A 17,718-nucleotide genomic window follows, 5' to 3' on the forward strand; every position below is an offset into this window, starting at 1 on the left:
TTATATTAATTTGTTTATAGCATATATGTATGTAATATATTTTATTTTAAAACAAACAAAAAAATGTAGAAACAATACTTGAAACTTAAATAAAATTTGTGGAATTTAATCTCTTCATGAGAGTCTTCTATGCAATGGCAATGAAATCGAATTCACCACTTAAAAATATTCATTTACATTTAGAATTTATAGTTAAAGCGTAAAAGCAATTGCTTAATCTGTGAAGCTTGTGGAGATTTAGTATCCTGTAGCATTTTATATGAATCATCCAATGATTTTAGAATACGTGGCTAAAATGTTTAAAAGTCGAAGTATTATTTAATTATACATACTATAAATTAAATGGTATAAAAGCACTTACAATATGTTTAGGATCCAAATACGATTCATGTTTCATAGCCAATAGTCCAAGATTTGCAGCCAAGAGAAATATTTGTTCTTTAGACAGATCGGCATAACGGACAATACGAAGTAAAAGTTCCAAAGAAAGAGTAGCCTGTAGCTTATATTGCTGGGCATTGCCTAATTGGCTCAGGCGTCTTAAAATTTCTTCAACAACAAAACTGCATAAATTGTTCACTTCACCGAGAAATTTTGGATCGTGCCCATACAACTCGTCGTTTGAGACAACTGCAAATTTATAAAACAAAAAATTAAAAATAAATATAAATTAGATTAATATGGGTTGTATCTTCTCAATCTCCAGCCTTCCGAAGGTAGACAATTCTTTTCTTTTTTTAACAGATATTTATAAAAGCTATCCTAAACTACTTTGAAATGTTGTTTTAAAATTCTTTTTGTTCTCCTATGTGATGTGGCAATAGAAGCCAAGAGACAAAATTCCTACACACAAAATTTTTTTTTCTGATTCAATCACGAAATTAATTGATCCAATCCAATTGATTTTTGTTTCAATTAAAAAATTTGTTGATTCAATTAAATTTTTAATTCAATATTTTTTAAAACTCAATTAAAATTTTAATTGGAAAAATTTTCATGAAATTTATTTTGTGTGCAGATACAATTTGAAAAACGAAGATGGTAAGGAACATTTTAAGATTTATTTTAGTGACCGTACACTATTGTTGGCCTCATTTGCCTTATTGTAGTGTCTTAATAAATTGAAAATTGAATTATAGCACAAGTATTAAATTTTTTAAGAATATTGCGTGATTACATCAGATCGATGAGCAGAAGATTCTAAATCATCCCGAAGGTAAATGTACTGAATGTAGCCAAAGAATGGATGTTAAAATATTATCATTATAGCTCTTACCTCCTGGAATATGATATGGAAATACATCCAAACTTTGAACATATAACATATCTAAAACATTTAAATAGACCGTTGCTGGTAAACTATCAATACCAAATTGATATTTTTGCATTACATCCAAGAGTAAACGTAAAAGATAGAGAACACCTTGATCGGGACTATCGGGGACCAATACCAATGTGGCCAACATATTATTCAGATATGATACTAAATAGTTATCCATTGTTCTTGATTTTCCTTCAATTTCAACACTTCTGTTTAGTTCTGGTACTAAATTTAAAGCTTCTTCAAAACATGAGTCGGCTTGTCCCAAACAATTATTGACCAAAGCCACCTGGCCACTTAGCAAATACAAATCCATTTGTTGTTGTACTGAAGAAATGCTGGGAATGGTTATAAAGCAAAAGGCTATACATGCTTTGACAAACCCCATAGTTTTGCGTGTATGTTTATATTTAACAATCTGGCATATTTCCATGGCTAATTTGTTAACAGAATGAACCAGTGTATTATAGACAGCATCAAGATTCGAAAATGTTCCTCTAGCTTCAACATAAAAGCTCAATTGTTTCTCAAAGTCTGTGCCAAAGTCAACCTTACGTATGACATTGCAAATGAGTTGGGATATTTGTCTTTTCTCATCCTCAACAGTTAAGGCGCTGTAATACAAAAAAATAAAATTATTTTATATCTCCATAAGTGGCTTACCTGAATAAAAACTTACTTGACATAATCATTTAATATTTTCCCAATGTACATTAAAGCATTTATAACAACTGGATCGTTTATATGGTCTTTTCCATTGCGTTTGTAAATATCTAAAATATATTTACAGGCTTCAACTTTATGTGATTCCTTTTGGAATAGATCCAAAATATACACCAGAAAATATTCCTAAAATTTTGTGAACAAGAGTTGTAAAATTTGTTCCAGCATGGGAAAGCTATCTCAGAAATTGAATTACTTGAATTAATAGTTGGTCGATATCCTTTTGATATTGCACAATTTTATCGAGTATATTTCTTAATTGTTGATGGTGTTTTTCACAAACGGCCTTTGAATTGACCCGTGTATGTATTTCACTTAAAAACCTATTGACTTCAGCAATCTAGCAAAATAACCGAATTAATATCAGTATCTATACATGTTTTGGGACATTTTAAGTTAAATACTAACCGACATGTTTGTGGCTATAAATTGGGCCCATGATTCTACACTTGTTATATATTCCCTTGGATCTGTGAATGTATTGATCGTTTTGAAAACTTCTTGTAAGAATGCCTGTTTTGAGTCGCACAGCGAGGTACAGGTACTCATACTTGAACCCAAAGCTTTGAATAATTGTGACTTTGAAATGCCTTCGGTGTTTGACAAAGACAATACATTTACAAATTCAAACGAACGTGATGCTATGAATTCCGGTTGAAAGGCATGTAAAATTGCCATTAGGATGGGTCCGCTGTAAAGAAGAAGAACCATAAGTCAAACTATTTGGATTATTTATTTTTTTTCTCAAAACAGGATTGGAATAAGTAAAATTAAAAGGCCCTGTGCCTTTTTACAATTTTAAAAACTTACCAAAATGGTTTAGTATTTTATGGTAATAAGGAAATTATATTGAACTTACTTGTTTTTCAAATTTTGCACATCCTTTAGAATTTCCTCGTTATAGAGATTATTTTTGTGCACCAAAGCTTCCAAAATAAAATTCAACGCTGGTCCATAAAGAGATAAGTATAGAGTCATATCTACTCTTTGGCGATTTAATTCAGACCGTATAGAGCCACTAAATGTCTGCGTATAGGAAAAGAAATTTAGAATGGATATTGGAATTATAAACATTAAATATTTCTGCTTGCACCGGACATCTCGAAAAAGTGCCACATTTTATTTTTGTCATATCTCATAAAAAAGTGGTTTTAAGTCAGTCATCGGTATGCGAAAATAATATTTGAATAATATTAATGGTGAAATGAAATAAATACACGACTATAGTACTCAACTTATGTTTCGCATGCACCTCTAGGAAAATTGTCCTTATAGACACGGTGTTATCGATCACAAATTTTTCTCAATATATGATTTTTTTGGAAATGTCAGTACTATCCTCGCTTTTTGCGTTGAAAATTTTGCGGTTACTTAATTAAAACAGATCAATATAAAGCACATAAATTAACTCAATTGATGTGCAGTTTCTTGTCTCTCTAGATTTCGGAAAGACTTTAGACTTTACAGGAATATGTTTGTTTTTATTTAAAATTTTGATTATTTCAGGAAAAGTAATCGCGAAAATAGTGATTTTCAACATTGAATATTGGTTTTGCGTATTGAAAATTTTGCTGTTACTTTATTAAAACAATTCAATATAAAGCAGATAAATTAACTCAATTGATGCGCAGTTTCTTGTTCCTCTAGATTTCGGCACGACTTTACAGGAATATATTTGTTTTTATTTATAATTTTGATTATTTCAGGAAAAGTAATCGCAAAAATAAAGTAATTTTCAAATCGAAACCCGAACATAGTACCCACCTTAAGGCATGTATGTATATCGAAGTAATGAAATATATGGTAAAATAGTTTTATCAGCCTATACTGGGGGCATAACTTAACTTATTAAATGCTTCCTTCTAAGGCAGCTATGTTTTGTATTTTAAAATGTAAACTATCGCAAACAAAACTAACAGTCTATTTCTAATGAGTAGAAACATTTTTGGCAGAATTGCATTCGGGGTTTTAAGCGTTTTAAGAGGTTCATTACTCAATTTATGGCAAATCCGTTTAGAAACCAACTTGCAGCACAATATGATATGCTTGGTTGTGCTAGAATACTATGGGGTTGTTTGTTAGTAACGAGATAAGACAGTGATGCATCTTAAATGATGTATACTCGTCTAACAAAATTTCGTTTGGATACTGATAAGGCAGTGTTATCATGGGGATATGATTTTCACGTCACCTAAATTTTGAAGTTCGGACATAAGAGGTTGAAAAACAGGTATATATTAATATTATTATTACGAATGAAACCACTATATATAAAATTTTAATCATGAGGTTCAACTAAACTCTTATCGTAACTTTCTATGTAATTATTTGCTCCCTGAATTCCATTAATCTATTACTTTGTTTTATGGATTTTGTAATTTTTTGAACTTACTGTTTGGTAAATATTTAGAAAGTCTTTGAAATTTTGATATATGTACAATTTGTTAGGTGATTGAATTTGTATTCCAGCCCTTACTAAATAACAACGTGCATACACAGCTATAAGAGGATCTCCAATACCTCGAATAGCCTTTGTTAAACGTATCAAGGCATCGTCGTAACTACAAAATAATTTAATGGAATTTGTTAATGTAAAACTTATGGATCATAGCATAGCAGCTTACCTTTCATTTAAGAATTCATAACATTTCAATATGGCCATTTCGACGTACAATCGTGGCAGTAATTCTCTTATAGAAGCGATTTTAAAAAACCAATTTTGACATGTATCACGGGCACTATCTGCATTAGCTTGGCGCATAGATCTATTAAAAAAAAGAATAATGCTATCGTCCTATACAATATAATCGTACTTACTCAGAACCCGACGTGGCCTTTTGTTTTAATCTCTCGTAAACCAATTTACCAAAGATATCTAAAATATCGGTTATGAGAACAAACTGACTTGGATAGAATGATAAAACTGAAGTATCAGCTAACATTTTTGAGCATTGTATAGCTATCTTTAGTGCCTTAACTCTTTGATCATTATTCCAGGACTGAACAAGCTCATGATTTAATTGCTCAATGCGCGCTATATATTCCTGTTGTGTTAGATCCATCATATGACGCACTGAACCATCTTCAAAGTCATCCAATTGCTCTAAGCGAAATTTGACTTTGTCAGAGACCACTGTTTGCACTTTAACTGAAAACGAAATATGTTTTCAATAGGACTTTCATTATGTTTATTCCCTGCCTTACTTGTGTCTGCTCCCAAATGTGATTGGGTTGGTGTAGTCAAGAAACTAGTCGATATGGATAGTTTTTCGGATGTAGTAAATTTGTTCAATATTGTCAATCGCCTAGAGTTCCAATTCAGAGTTTCATCAACATGGTCCACTGTGTCTTTACTCCGTATTTTCGACTTGACCTTTTTAAAAGTTTCCTAACATCAAATAGAAATGTAAGATCTAGTTTTTATAGTTTGGATCTCATTCAATATATTACATATTCTGAGGCCATAGAAGTTAGTGGGTCAATGCAATCTTGCTCTTGTTTAGCAAACTGTGACAGCGGATCTGTTCCATCGTATGATTGATTTAATGGTTCGGTAAGTATGGACATGCTAGATGACCGGCTGCTCGCATTACTACCCAAACTTGGAGCTCTCGTTCCTTTACTATCTATCACATTCGATATCTTTAATGGGTGGTCAAATGTTTGAAAACTTGGGATGTAATTCTTTGTCACATCGTAGAGACGAGGTATACACACCCTGTAGATGGAAGTGGAACATAAAGTACCATTGTATTACAAATATATTAATGCTTACCAATCACCAGCCATAGGAAAAAAACAGTGGAGAAATCAACAAAACACAAATCAGTCAGAACTAATGTTTATAGTTTAAGCATTGCCAGGCCAAAATTTCAATAAATTGTTTGCATTATATTAGCATGATACAATAAAAAGGTAGTTCATGCTGTGTGGGACAGCTGTTTATAAACTTTTGCACACCTTTCGAAAGAGCTGACTAGGGACTTGTCAAGCAATGTTTGCACTACGACATTTTCTGCGTTATGCAAAGTGCATGTGTTTTTGCTAGAACAATTTGAGAGCCTACTGTTTTAAAATTCTAACAATCACTATCGCTTTCGGGGGGTCGTAGGGTGCACGGAAAAAAAAAGTTTTGTTGTTCTGAAATTGTCTTCGAATATGCTACAAAACTAGGGGGTGGCCGCGTCAACTTTTTTTCGTGACCATATCTAATGTACACCCTGTACATTAACTTTGTAATTCCGTTTGTAACACATCGAAATATTGGTCTAAGACCCCACAAAGTATATATATTATGGGTCTTGAAATAAATTCTGAGTCGATCTAGCGATGACCGTCCGTTCGTTCGTATTGACGTAGGTCAGTACGGTATTGCAAATGGGTCATATCGGACCACGGACCACACATTGAACTATTGGTCTAAGACCCTATTAAATACATATATTCTGGTTCGTGGAGAAATTCTGAGTCGATCTAGCGATGTCCCTCTGTCCGTTCGTATTGATGTTGGTCACTACGGTATTGAAAATGGGCCATATCGGACCACGTTTATGTATAGTCCCCATATAAACCGACACCCAGCGGAGCGTGGTGTTATACTACGTTCGCACTAGGCACGAAATATCGCTATTTAGAACTCAAATCTCTTACAAATCTCAAGTGTTCGGACTGGCAAAATAACGAGATTTTGTTGATTTGAGGATTTAACAGCTGTTTGTTGCAAGGCATATTAAAGAGGTAAAGTCATGCAATCAGGTGACTAATATCGACATTCATCTTGTCAAAGGCTTTGTTTACGTTTAGTAGGTTTGTTTACATTCTTTGTGTACATAAATATTACAATACAACAACACTACACATACAAAAAATGTCAACTTAAGTGACCTGCCATTTTAGTTTGACTTTCTAAATATCATGGGGTGTACACACGTTTGCTCGTGACTTTACCTTTAATTAATATGCCTTGTGTTTGTTGTTTACAAGTAGAAAAAAATATACATTGAGACACTTTTCAGTTCACGGTGAATAATGCAATTTTAACATAAAATTAGCGGTTGAGCTATTGATTCCTTTGGACTTGAGACAAGTTTGGAGCAAACAATTGAGTTCCGTTCGTTTTTGGCCAACATAAAAATTTCTCAAATATATCAACACAAACCCGTATGTGCACACGCACACACACATTCATCTACAATAAAAATTGGGCCAGGTTGCAAAAAGCGCATTTTTAGTACTAAAACCACAGTTGGACAAGGCAGTATATTGGATTTTGAAAGAGATACGAGACAGTTGATAATTGCCTATTGCAAATCTAGGAGGATTTCGTGCCTAGTGCGAACCTCTAACACCCCATGAAAAATTGGTCCATATCGGCCCATAATTATATATAGCCCCCATGTATACCGATCCCCATATTTAACCTCTGGAGTCCCTTTCGGAGGATAAATTTCATCCTATTCAGTTGAGATTGTCACCGATATGTAAGTATATGGCCTCTAACAACCATGTAAAAATTGGTTCATTATTATATGTAGCCCCCATATAAAGCGATCCCCAGATTTGGTTTTCGGAGCTTCTTGGAGAAGCAAGTTTCATCCGATTGGGTGGAAATTTGGTATGTTGTGTTAGTATATGGTAGTATATGTGTAAGTATATGGCCTCTAAACACCATGTAAAAATTGGTTCATTATTATATATAGCCCCCATATAAATCGATCCCCAGTTTTGGTTTTCGGAGCCTCTTGGAGGAGCAAATTTCATCCGATCAGGTTGAAATTTGCTACGTTGTGTTAATTATGAAACCTAACAACCATGCAGAAATTGGTCCTTATATAGGCCCCAAATAAACCTATCCCCAGATTTAACCTTCGGAACCTCTTGGAAGAGTAAAATTCAAATTGGAAGAGTAAAAATTGGTCAATATCGGTTCAAATTATATATAGCCCCCATATAAACCGACTCCCATATTTCACTACTGGCTCTGTAATTACCGCTCAAAAATTGATTCGTATAGGTTAAAAATTACTTATAGACTCCTCTATATACAACGATCAAGTACTAAAGAGGCTTACATAGGTAAGCCTTATTTACAATTTAGAAGACCATGTGAAGAGGTTTTAGGATACCTTGCCATCGGCAAGTGTTACCATAACTCAAGTAATTCGATTGTGGATTACAACCTTCTGTAGACGTTTCTACGCAATCCATGGTGGAGGGTACATAAGATTCGACCAGGCGGAACTTACGGCCGTATATACTAGTTTGTGTTACGTAGTTTAACTTTTCTGTTTGTTTCCGCCAAACTAAACTATATTTTAGTGTAATCAAGCTTAAAAATAGCAGACTATATTTTATATTTCAGCAAACAGTGACTGCTTTCCCATTTTTGAGCAGACGTTTTGCTGTTTTGGCAGACTTTTCTGCTGCGTCTACAAATTGCCTTTTTTGCTTGTTTCAACCAAACTAAGCCAGGTTTTAGAGTAATCGTAATCCAGCGTTTTGCAGTTTTAGCAGTTGTTCCTTGTTATTGTAGCATTCAATGACTTACTATTACTTTCCTGCAGACTTTCACATACTTCAAGATCAATTTTTATATCCACCACCATAGAATGGTGACGGGGGTATAATAAGTTTGTCATTCCGTTTGTAACACATCGAAATATCCATCAGAAATCCTAAGACTAGACAATTTGAGAGCCTACTGTTTTAAAATTTTAACAATCACTATCGCTTTCGGGGGTCGTAGGGTGAACGGAAAAAAAAGTTTTGGTGTTCTGAAATTGTCTTCGAATATGCTACAAAACTGGGGGGTGGCCGCATCAACTTTTTTTCGTGACCATATCTAATGTACACCCTGTACATTAACTTTGTAATTCCGTTTGTAACACATCGAAATATTGGTCTAAGACCCCACAAAGTATATATATTATGGGTCTTGAAATAAATTCTGAGTCGATCTAGCGATGACCGTCCGTTCGTTCGTATTGACGTAGGTCAGTACGGTATTGCAAATGGGTCATATCGGACCACGGACCACACATTGAACTATTGGTCTAAGACCCTATTAAATACATATATTCTGGTTCGTGGAGAAATTCTGAGTCGATCTAGCGATGTCCGTCCGTCCGTTCGTATTGATGTTGGTCACTACGGTATTGAAAATGGGCCATATCGGACCACGTTTATGTATAGTCCCCATATAAACCGACACCCAGCGGAGCGTGGTGTTATACTACGTTCGCACTAGGCACGAAATATCGCTATTTAGAACTCAAATCTCTTACAAATCTCAAGTGTTCGGACTGGCAAAATAACGAGATTTTGTTGATTTGAGGATTTAACAGCTGTTTGTTGTTTACAAGTAGAAAAAAATATACATTGAGACACTTTTCAGTTCACGATGAATAATGCAATTTTAACATAAAATTAGCGGTTGAGCTATTGATTCCTTTGGACTTGAGACAAGTTTGGAGCAAACAATTGAGTTCCGTTCGTTTTTGGCCAACATAAAAATTTCTCAAATATATCAACACAAACCCGTATGTGCACACGCACACACACATTCATCTACAATAAAAATTGGGCCAGGTTGCAAAAAGCGCATTTTTAGTACTAAAACCACAGTTGGACAAGGCAGTATATTGGATTTTGAAAGAGATACGAGACAGTTGATAATTGCCTATTGCAAATCTAGGAGGATTTCGTGCCTAGTGCGAACCTCTAACACCCCATGAAAAATTGGTCCATATCGGCCCATAATTATATATAGCCCCCATGTATACCGATCCCCATATTTAACCTCTGGAGTCCCTTTCGGAGGATAAATTTCATCCTATTCAGTTGAGATTGTCACCGATATGTAAGTATATGGCCTCTAACAACCATGTAAAAATTGGTTCATTATTATATGTAGCCCCCATATAAAGCGATCCCCAGATTTGGTTTTCGGAGCTTCTTGGAGAAGCAAGTTTCATCCGATTGGGTGGAAATTTGGTATGTTGTGTTAGTATATGGTAGTATATGTGTAAGTATATGGCCTCTAAACACCATGTAAAAATTGGTTCATTATTATATATAGCCCCCATATAAATCGATCCCCAGTTTTGGTTTTCGGAGCCTCTTGGAGGAGCAAATTTCATCCGATCAGGTTGAAATTTGCTACGTTGTGTTAATTATGAAACCTAACAACCATGCAGAAATTGGTCCTTATATGGGCCCCAAATAAACCTATCCCCAGATTTAACCTTCGGAACCTCTTGGAAGAGTAAAATTCAAATTGGAAGAGTAAAAATTGGTCAATATCAGTTCAAATTATATATAGCCCCCATATAAACCGACTCCCATATTTCACTACTGGCTCTGTAATTACCGCTCAAAAATTGATTCGTATAGGTTAAAAATTACTTATAGACTCCTCTATATACAACGATCAAGTACTAAAGAGGCTTACATAGGTAAGCCTTATTTACAATTTAGAAGACCATGTGAAGAGGTTTTAGGATACCTTGCCATCGGCAAGTGTTACCATAACTCAAGTAATTCGATTGTGGATTACAACCTTCTGTAGACGTTTCTACGCAATCCATGGTGGAGGGTACATAAGATTCGACCAGGCGGAACTTACGGCCGTATATACTAGTTTGTGTTACGTAGTTTAACTTTTCTGTTTGTTTCCGCCAAACTAAACTATATTTTAGTGTAATCAAGCTTAAAAATAGCAGACTATATTTTATATTTCAGCAAACAGTGACTGCTTTCCCATTTTTGAGCAGACGTTTTGCTGTTTTGGCAGACTTTTCTGCTGCGTCTACAAATTGCCTTTTTTGCTTGTTTCAACCAAACTAAGCCAGGTTTTAGAGTAATCGTAATCCAGCGTTTTGCAGTTTTAGCAGCTGTTCCTTGTTATTGTAGCATTCAATGACTTACTATTACTTTCCTGCAGACTTTCACATACTTCAAGATCAATTTTTATATCCACCACCATAGAATGGTGACGGGGGTATAATAAGTTTGTCATTCCGTTTGTAACACATCGAAATATCCATCAGAAATCCTAAGACGATTTAACCATGTCCGTCTGTCTGTCTGTTGTAATCACGCTACAGTCTTCAATAATGAAGCAATCGTGCTAAAATTTTGCACAAACTCATCTTTTGTCTGCAGGCAGGTCAAGTTCGAAGATGGACTATATTGGTCAAGGTTTTGATATAGTTCCCATATAAACCCACCTCCCGATTTGGGGTCTTGGGCTTATAGAAACCGTAGTTTTTATCCAATTTGCCTGAAATTGGAAATCTAGAGGTATTTTAAGACCATAAAGAGGTGTGCCAAAAATGGTGAGTATCGGTCAATGTTTTGGTATAGCACCCATATAGACCGATCTCCCGATTTTACTTCTTAGGCTTCTAGAAACTCTATTTACTATCCGATTTAGCTGAAATTAGAAATCTAGAGGTATTTTAAGACCATAAAGAGGTGTGCCAAAAATGGTGAGTATCGGCCCATGTTTTGGTATAGCCCCCATATGGACCGAGCTCCCGATTTTACTTGTTGGGCTTCTAGAAATTTGGGGACCATGAAGAGGTGTGCCAAAAATAGTGAGTATCGGTCCATATTTTGGTATAGCCCCCATATAGACCGATCTCCCGATTTTACTTCTTGGTCTTATAAAAATCGTACTTTTTATCCAATTTGCGAGAAATTGGAAAGCTAGAGGTATCTTAGGACTACAAAGTGGTGTGACATAAATTTAAAGATTTCATAGGTGAAATCTTTAAATCTATCTTCGGGATGTGTACTGGTTGAACTGTTCTGCTTGGGAGAATATCTCTAATCAAACCCCCCTGAAATTTCAAAGGAAACTATAATATTTGATTCATGGTGGTGGGCATTTAAGATTCGGCCCGGCCGAACTTACTGCTTTATATACTTGTTTTGCTACAATTAAATATCTTTGAGTGGGGTCGTATTTTAAAATAAAATGATAGTCCAAAATCCCAAATTAATAAAAGACGTATTTTAATATTTTACATTTTCGATTTTACATACAAATATTTATTTAGATATTATCCATTTTCAGTAATTTACATTTCAATAAATTAATGCATGAATGAATTCTAACATATTACAAGTCTATATTTTTTTTATTTTATATCATATATAAATACTGAGCTATTAAACCAATATAGAGACAAATAAATTTTGATTATTTAGGGTGACTGTTTGCTTAGAGACTAAAGATTTGATTGCCATGATTTTTAGTACAATTCTAAAGGACTTTTAAACATTATGTTTCATAGTTTATTTTTGGAATTTTTGAAGTGGTATAGTCCACGGCCTGAATTTTGTATCTTTCCCTACTTTCATATTAAATACTAAAAAAGTAATAGAAATATACGATTTGATAATGCAGGAAAATGATATTCACCTTATAAGCTGGTATTGAAAACACTATTATAGCCCATTCACATTAGGCTCGAAATCTACTGAAAGTGGATTTGAAATCCATTTTTTTTATAAGGCAGATGATATTTGAAATCTAGTTAAAGTGGATTTTGGAACTGTAATGGGAATCAGGCATTACTTGTCTGTAAATAATTAATTTCCAAGCTCGTATTTCTATAACATTGATGTCTAATATTTCGACAATAATAAAATTTTTGTTTTCGTTTATATTTTAAAATAAACAAAATTTCTCTAATCATAGTACCGGCCTTAAGATATCAAAAAATTAGGTATTACTTTTCATAAATTGTTCTGAATTAAAAAAAGGGAAATTTGAATGACTTGAAAGGGATATTTTCCCCATTTGTTTTATTTATTTATATTTTAAAATAAACAAAATTTCTCTAATCATAGTACCGGCCTTAAGATATCAAAAAATTAGGTATTACTTTTCATAAATTGTTCTGAATTAAAAAAAGGGAAATTTGAATGACTTGAAAGGGATATTTTCCCCATTTTTTTGTAAATCCGCAAATGATCGAAATTTCGATACTTTGTCAGTATGAACATTTTGGATTTGTAAAGATTCGATATCGAGATTTTGTGCTTAGTGAGAACGTATTATTAGATTAGATCCTCCATGGAACTGATAGCAATTCCTGTTTATCTATTTTGTGGTTTTATACGGGACTATATATAAGAAAATACTATATCAAAAATAATGCAATTTTGTTACCATATTTTTAATTTTTTTATATTTGAATTAAAAATTAGAATGTTTTCAGAAATTCATTGTATTTTTTAAACAACCTTTTATGGTATTAGAATTTTTCGAGTGGGGTTTGCTTTAAAAATTATAGTAGTTCCCAGTATAATTGGAATAGACTTACCCATAATACATTATAAGAAAATATTGAAAATTTGATCCAAAACAGTTCCTAAGTAAGAGTAAGTTCATTGAAGATTTACTTAATATAGATTTTTATTGTTTTAATAAAATACAAATTGACATAGAATTGATATGTATTTAATAGTAAATAAGCAAAAAGTACATTTGAAATGTGTATCGGAGATAATAAAAATTTTTGGATGCATTTAATATTTTCTGGAAATCCTATGCTCACATTGAAAAGTTATTCTACATATATTTTGGTGGATTTTTGATGGGCTCTTTAAATACATGAATAGTTATGATAGGAAAAGTCACTTCAATAAATGAAACATCTAACCATCTATAAGAATGGCCCCATAGAGAACCAAAAAAAAACCTCTATATGGCTTCTCTAAGTGGTTTCACTGCAATGTGGAACGCCGTTCGGACTCGGCTAAAAGGAGGTTCCTTGTCATTGAGCTTAACATGGAATCGGGCAGCACTCAGTGATAAGAGAGAAGTATCACAATGGACTGAGTAGTCTAAGTGAGCCTGATACATCGGGCTGCCACCTAACCTAACCTAACGGCCCAAAAAAAAAAAATGAAATAAAGTGACATTACCAGCCGAACTTTAAACAAATACACATGGTTGTAACATATTAAAGGCCGGTTTCTCATCCTACGATTAGATCTTTTTCGATTTGTAATTGTATCGATCAGCTGTTTCATTGGCACTATATTTTATAAAAAGATATTAATAAACTGGTCATAATTATAGAATGAAGCCATCAATGTTGTTGTAAACTGAGCAGTTTGTAATACAGTGAATCCCCTCACGGTCTCCTAAATTGTATCCCCATTTGGAAGGTGTCCACTTATGAGAGCTTTATTTGAATGTGATAATATAGCAAACGTCTCATATAAATTGTCCACTTTTGAGAGGTATCTGTTTTTCAGAATGTCCAAGTTTGAGAGGTTTCACTGTAGTTGCAATATTTTTAAGCGGCAAAAAATCTCCTCTACTTGAAACAAATTTGTTTTTTGAAATATATAGTAAAAATCTATCCCGAACAACTCGATGGTTCACTTCGAGCCATCATTTCAGTCGAAAGTTGTTCGAAATCGTGATATTCGCGCGATTAAAAACTGTTATTGAGATTTTCAATTAATATATCGTTATATCATTGGACAAAATGATGTGAATGCATGTTTCAAAAATTTAAATATAAGTTTTTACTAAAAAACGTACAAGTGAATTAAAAATTTTAAGAGGGAAAACAATAAAATATTATTAAAATTTTTACGACCCCTAAAACAGAATTGATTATAAATTATTGGTTAATATTAATTATTCTTAAGAAATATATATTCAAATGTGAAGGGTTTTACAATAGATTCCGAGAATCGTAAAATGACTAAGGATTTTCATTTTATTTGCATCTTCAAAGCCACTTATATCATGGCACAATTTTTATTAGGTCCAGTTTTGTCCTTTCGTATTTAGTTTACCACAAAAAATCAGAGTACAATTGAATTTTTTAAATAAATAAAGAACTAATAAATATATAAATTTAAATAAGCAATATTTTTATGAAATCTTATATTTTTACATTTGAAAGGTCCTTGTTGTGTATACTTACACAGAAAAAAAATTCACGAAAATTTTTCCAACTAAAGTCTTAATGGAGTTTTAAAAAATATTCAATTAAAAATTTAATTGAAATTTATTAATCAATCACAAAAGTTAATAATATCAATTAATTTTTTAATTGGATCAATTAATTTTTTAATCATCATATCATTTCTGTGATTGAATATATTTAAATTCAAAATTAATTGGATCAATTAATTTCGTGATTGAATCAGGAAAAAAATTGTATGTGTAGTGACGGAACTTAACCGATGAGATTTAGATATCGTATATAACTGTTTTCGACGTGGTGGTGGGATTCTAAAAAGTGTCGTCATAAAATGTTGGCTGGCTTTAATGGCCAATTTCTCATCCTTCACAAAAGTTAATAATATCAATTAATTTTTTAATTGGATCAATTAATTTTTTAATTGATATAGAATCATTTCTGTGATTGAATATATTTCAATAAAAAAATTAAATGGATCAATTAATTTCGTGATTGAATCAGAAAAAAAATTGTATGTGTAGTGACGGAACTTATCCGATGAGATTTAGATATCGTATATGACTGTTTTCGACGTGGTGGTGGGATTGTAAAAAGTGTCGTCATAAAATGTTGGCTAGCTTTAATGGCCAATTTCTCATCCTTCACAAAAGATAATAATATCAATTAATTTTTTAATTGGATCAATTAATTTTTTAATTGGATCAATTAATTTTTTAATTGATATAGTATCATTTCTGTGATTGAATATATTTCAATTCAAAATTAATTGGATCAATTAATTTCGTGATTGAATCAGGAAAAAATTTGTATGTGTAGTGACGGAACTTATCCGATGAGATTTAGATATCGTATATGACTGTTTTCGACGTGGTGGTGGGATTCTAAAAAGTGTCGTCATAAAATGTTGGCTAGCTTTAATGGCCAATTTCTCATCCTTCAATTCATATCTAACCGGTAAAATTTTTCTATTCGATCACCTGTTTTATCAACAATTCATTGTGAACCCGGTCTTAAAAACTTTAAAATTTACGAATTGTTGTTCGCTAGACCATAAGGTGCAAAAATATAACAGCAGACATCGACAGCAGGTTCCAACAGACATTTCTATGAGTACAGAGTTCAGCTGATACATCACTTCTAAATGTTTCACTTTATTTCTCTTCCAATTATAAGAGAGACAATTCCCTATTTTGTTTTTGAAAATAACAAAGATGGCACTACTAGTGTCACGTCATACAGTTTTCGTCCATTAGGGTTTTCGTACATTTCTGTATTAAACCCCAGAAAAGTGCAAACCAAATTAACCCTTAAATGCACAAGGTTACCGATTCCTCCGAAACAAAATATATAATATGCTAAGTGGTAAATAAAGAACATCTGCATACCACATTTTTTACAAAGAAATTTTTTTGAAAAAACAGTGGATGTATCTTAAAAACTACGATGCGTATTAAACTAAGTTTTTGGTTACAAATAAAACAATTTGATTTTAGTAGAGAATAGGGATATGTTTACACTACACAGCTTTTTTTACCAACATTACTTTCATCTCTGATAAATATTATATAACTTACAATTTATAGTTTTTTTTTGGTTTTTGGTCAAAATTTGATTTTTATTCTTGATTGCAGATTACTCAGAAGTACAACAAATTTTCCGGAAAATCATATTTTTAGAAATAGAATTCGTTTAAAACTTTAAGACGTAGGAATTTTTTTCTGATTGTATCTTAAAGGATACAGGGCGCATTTAAGGGTTAATATGAACAGTGGGGTTTTTGTATACTCCAATATGTATTGTGGATTATTTATGCCTTGTTTTTGTTTGATAAAGCTTGCTCTAAATGGTCTTTGGAAATACTAGTTGGCAGAGCGAATAACGATGGCGAATAGATCGGTACACAGAAAGAAAAAATCACGAACATTTTTCCAATTAAAATTTTAATTGAGTTTTAAAAAATATTCAATTAAAAATTTAATTGATTCAACAAATTTTTTAATTGAAACAAAAATCAATCACAAAAATTAATAGTATCAATTACTGGATCAATTAATTTTTTAATTGACTTTCAATAATTTTTTTAATTGATACTATAATTTCTGTGATTGAAGACATTTCAATTAAAACATTAATGGGATCAATTAATTTCGTGATTGAATCAGAAAAACATTTTTTGTATGTATATAAAGTGCTTAGGATTCAGATTGGATTAAGAAATTATTTTTCTAGTGGTATTTATTAGAAAATAAAATTGATTCTCGAATTGATGGTAAGGACTTTAAAATATAAACATCTCTTAAACCTGTAATAACTGGACCTCTCCTCTAAAATGTTGTTTTATTGTTTTCCTTTTCGTGTAAAATAAATTTAAATCACATCAACGCCTCTTTTTCCCATATATTAATATCTAAAGAGCATCAACAATTTTACATATTTCATTATAATTATTTATGTATACGATAGTTTTTAGATAAATTTTAACAATTGATTTAATCTACAAAAAATATACATAATATATTCGTAAATATATAATACATGATAATATACGTACATAGCTTTTTATATATAAAATATTTATATATATATAGAATTATAATAAACTACAAACATAGCAACAAAAAAAGCTGGAGCTGGAACAGCATGTTTAATATACAATATTTTCAACATTTTTTGGCCCAACGTGCACAGTACCTGAAATGAAATGTTAATTAGTTTTGC

The 17,718-nt window shown here is 32.4% G+C and overlaps 2 protein-coding genes across 2 annotated transcripts in view; both read right to left on the reverse strand.

Annotated features, from left to right (window-relative positions):
• On the reverse strand, nucleotides 1-5,918 carry LOC142220257 (VPS35 endosomal protein sorting factor-like). Its single transcript, XM_075289284.1, has 13 exons — nucleotides 5,820-5,918; nucleotides 5,495-5,762; nucleotides 5,249-5,432; nucleotides 4,862-5,192; nucleotides 4,669-4,809; nucleotides 4,437-4,605; nucleotides 2,904-3,070; nucleotides 2,453-2,735; nucleotides 2,241-2,384; nucleotides 2,001-2,170; nucleotides 1,277-1,935; nucleotides 362-630; nucleotides 1-290 (listed from the first exon to the last, which is right to left on the reverse strand). Exons 1-13 carry the CDS (start codon nucleotides 5,831-5,833, stop codon nucleotides 180-182), a joined length of 2,910 nt encoding a protein of 969 aa, XP_075145399.1. The 5' UTR covers nucleotides 5,834-5,918; the 3' UTR covers nucleotides 1-179.
• A 6,141-nt stretch (nucleotides 5,919-12,059) lies between these two features.
• LOC142220258 (uncharacterized) overlaps nucleotides 12,060-17,718 on the reverse strand; it is a 183,863-nt gene continuing 178,204 nt past the window's right edge. The window contains exon 3 of the mRNA XM_075289285.1: nucleotides 12,060-17,691. The gene's annotated coding sequence lies outside the window, so the exon portion shown is untranslated. The remainder of the gene's footprint in view (nucleotides 17,692-17,718) is intronic.

The sequence above is a fragment of the Haematobia irritans genome, chromosome 1 (genome assembly GCF_050003625.1).
Source record: "Haematobia irritans isolate KBUSLIRL chromosome 1, ASM5000362v1, whole genome shotgun sequence".
Taxonomy (NCBI): Eukaryota; Metazoa; Arthropoda; class Insecta; order Diptera; family Muscidae; genus Haematobia; species Haematobia irritans.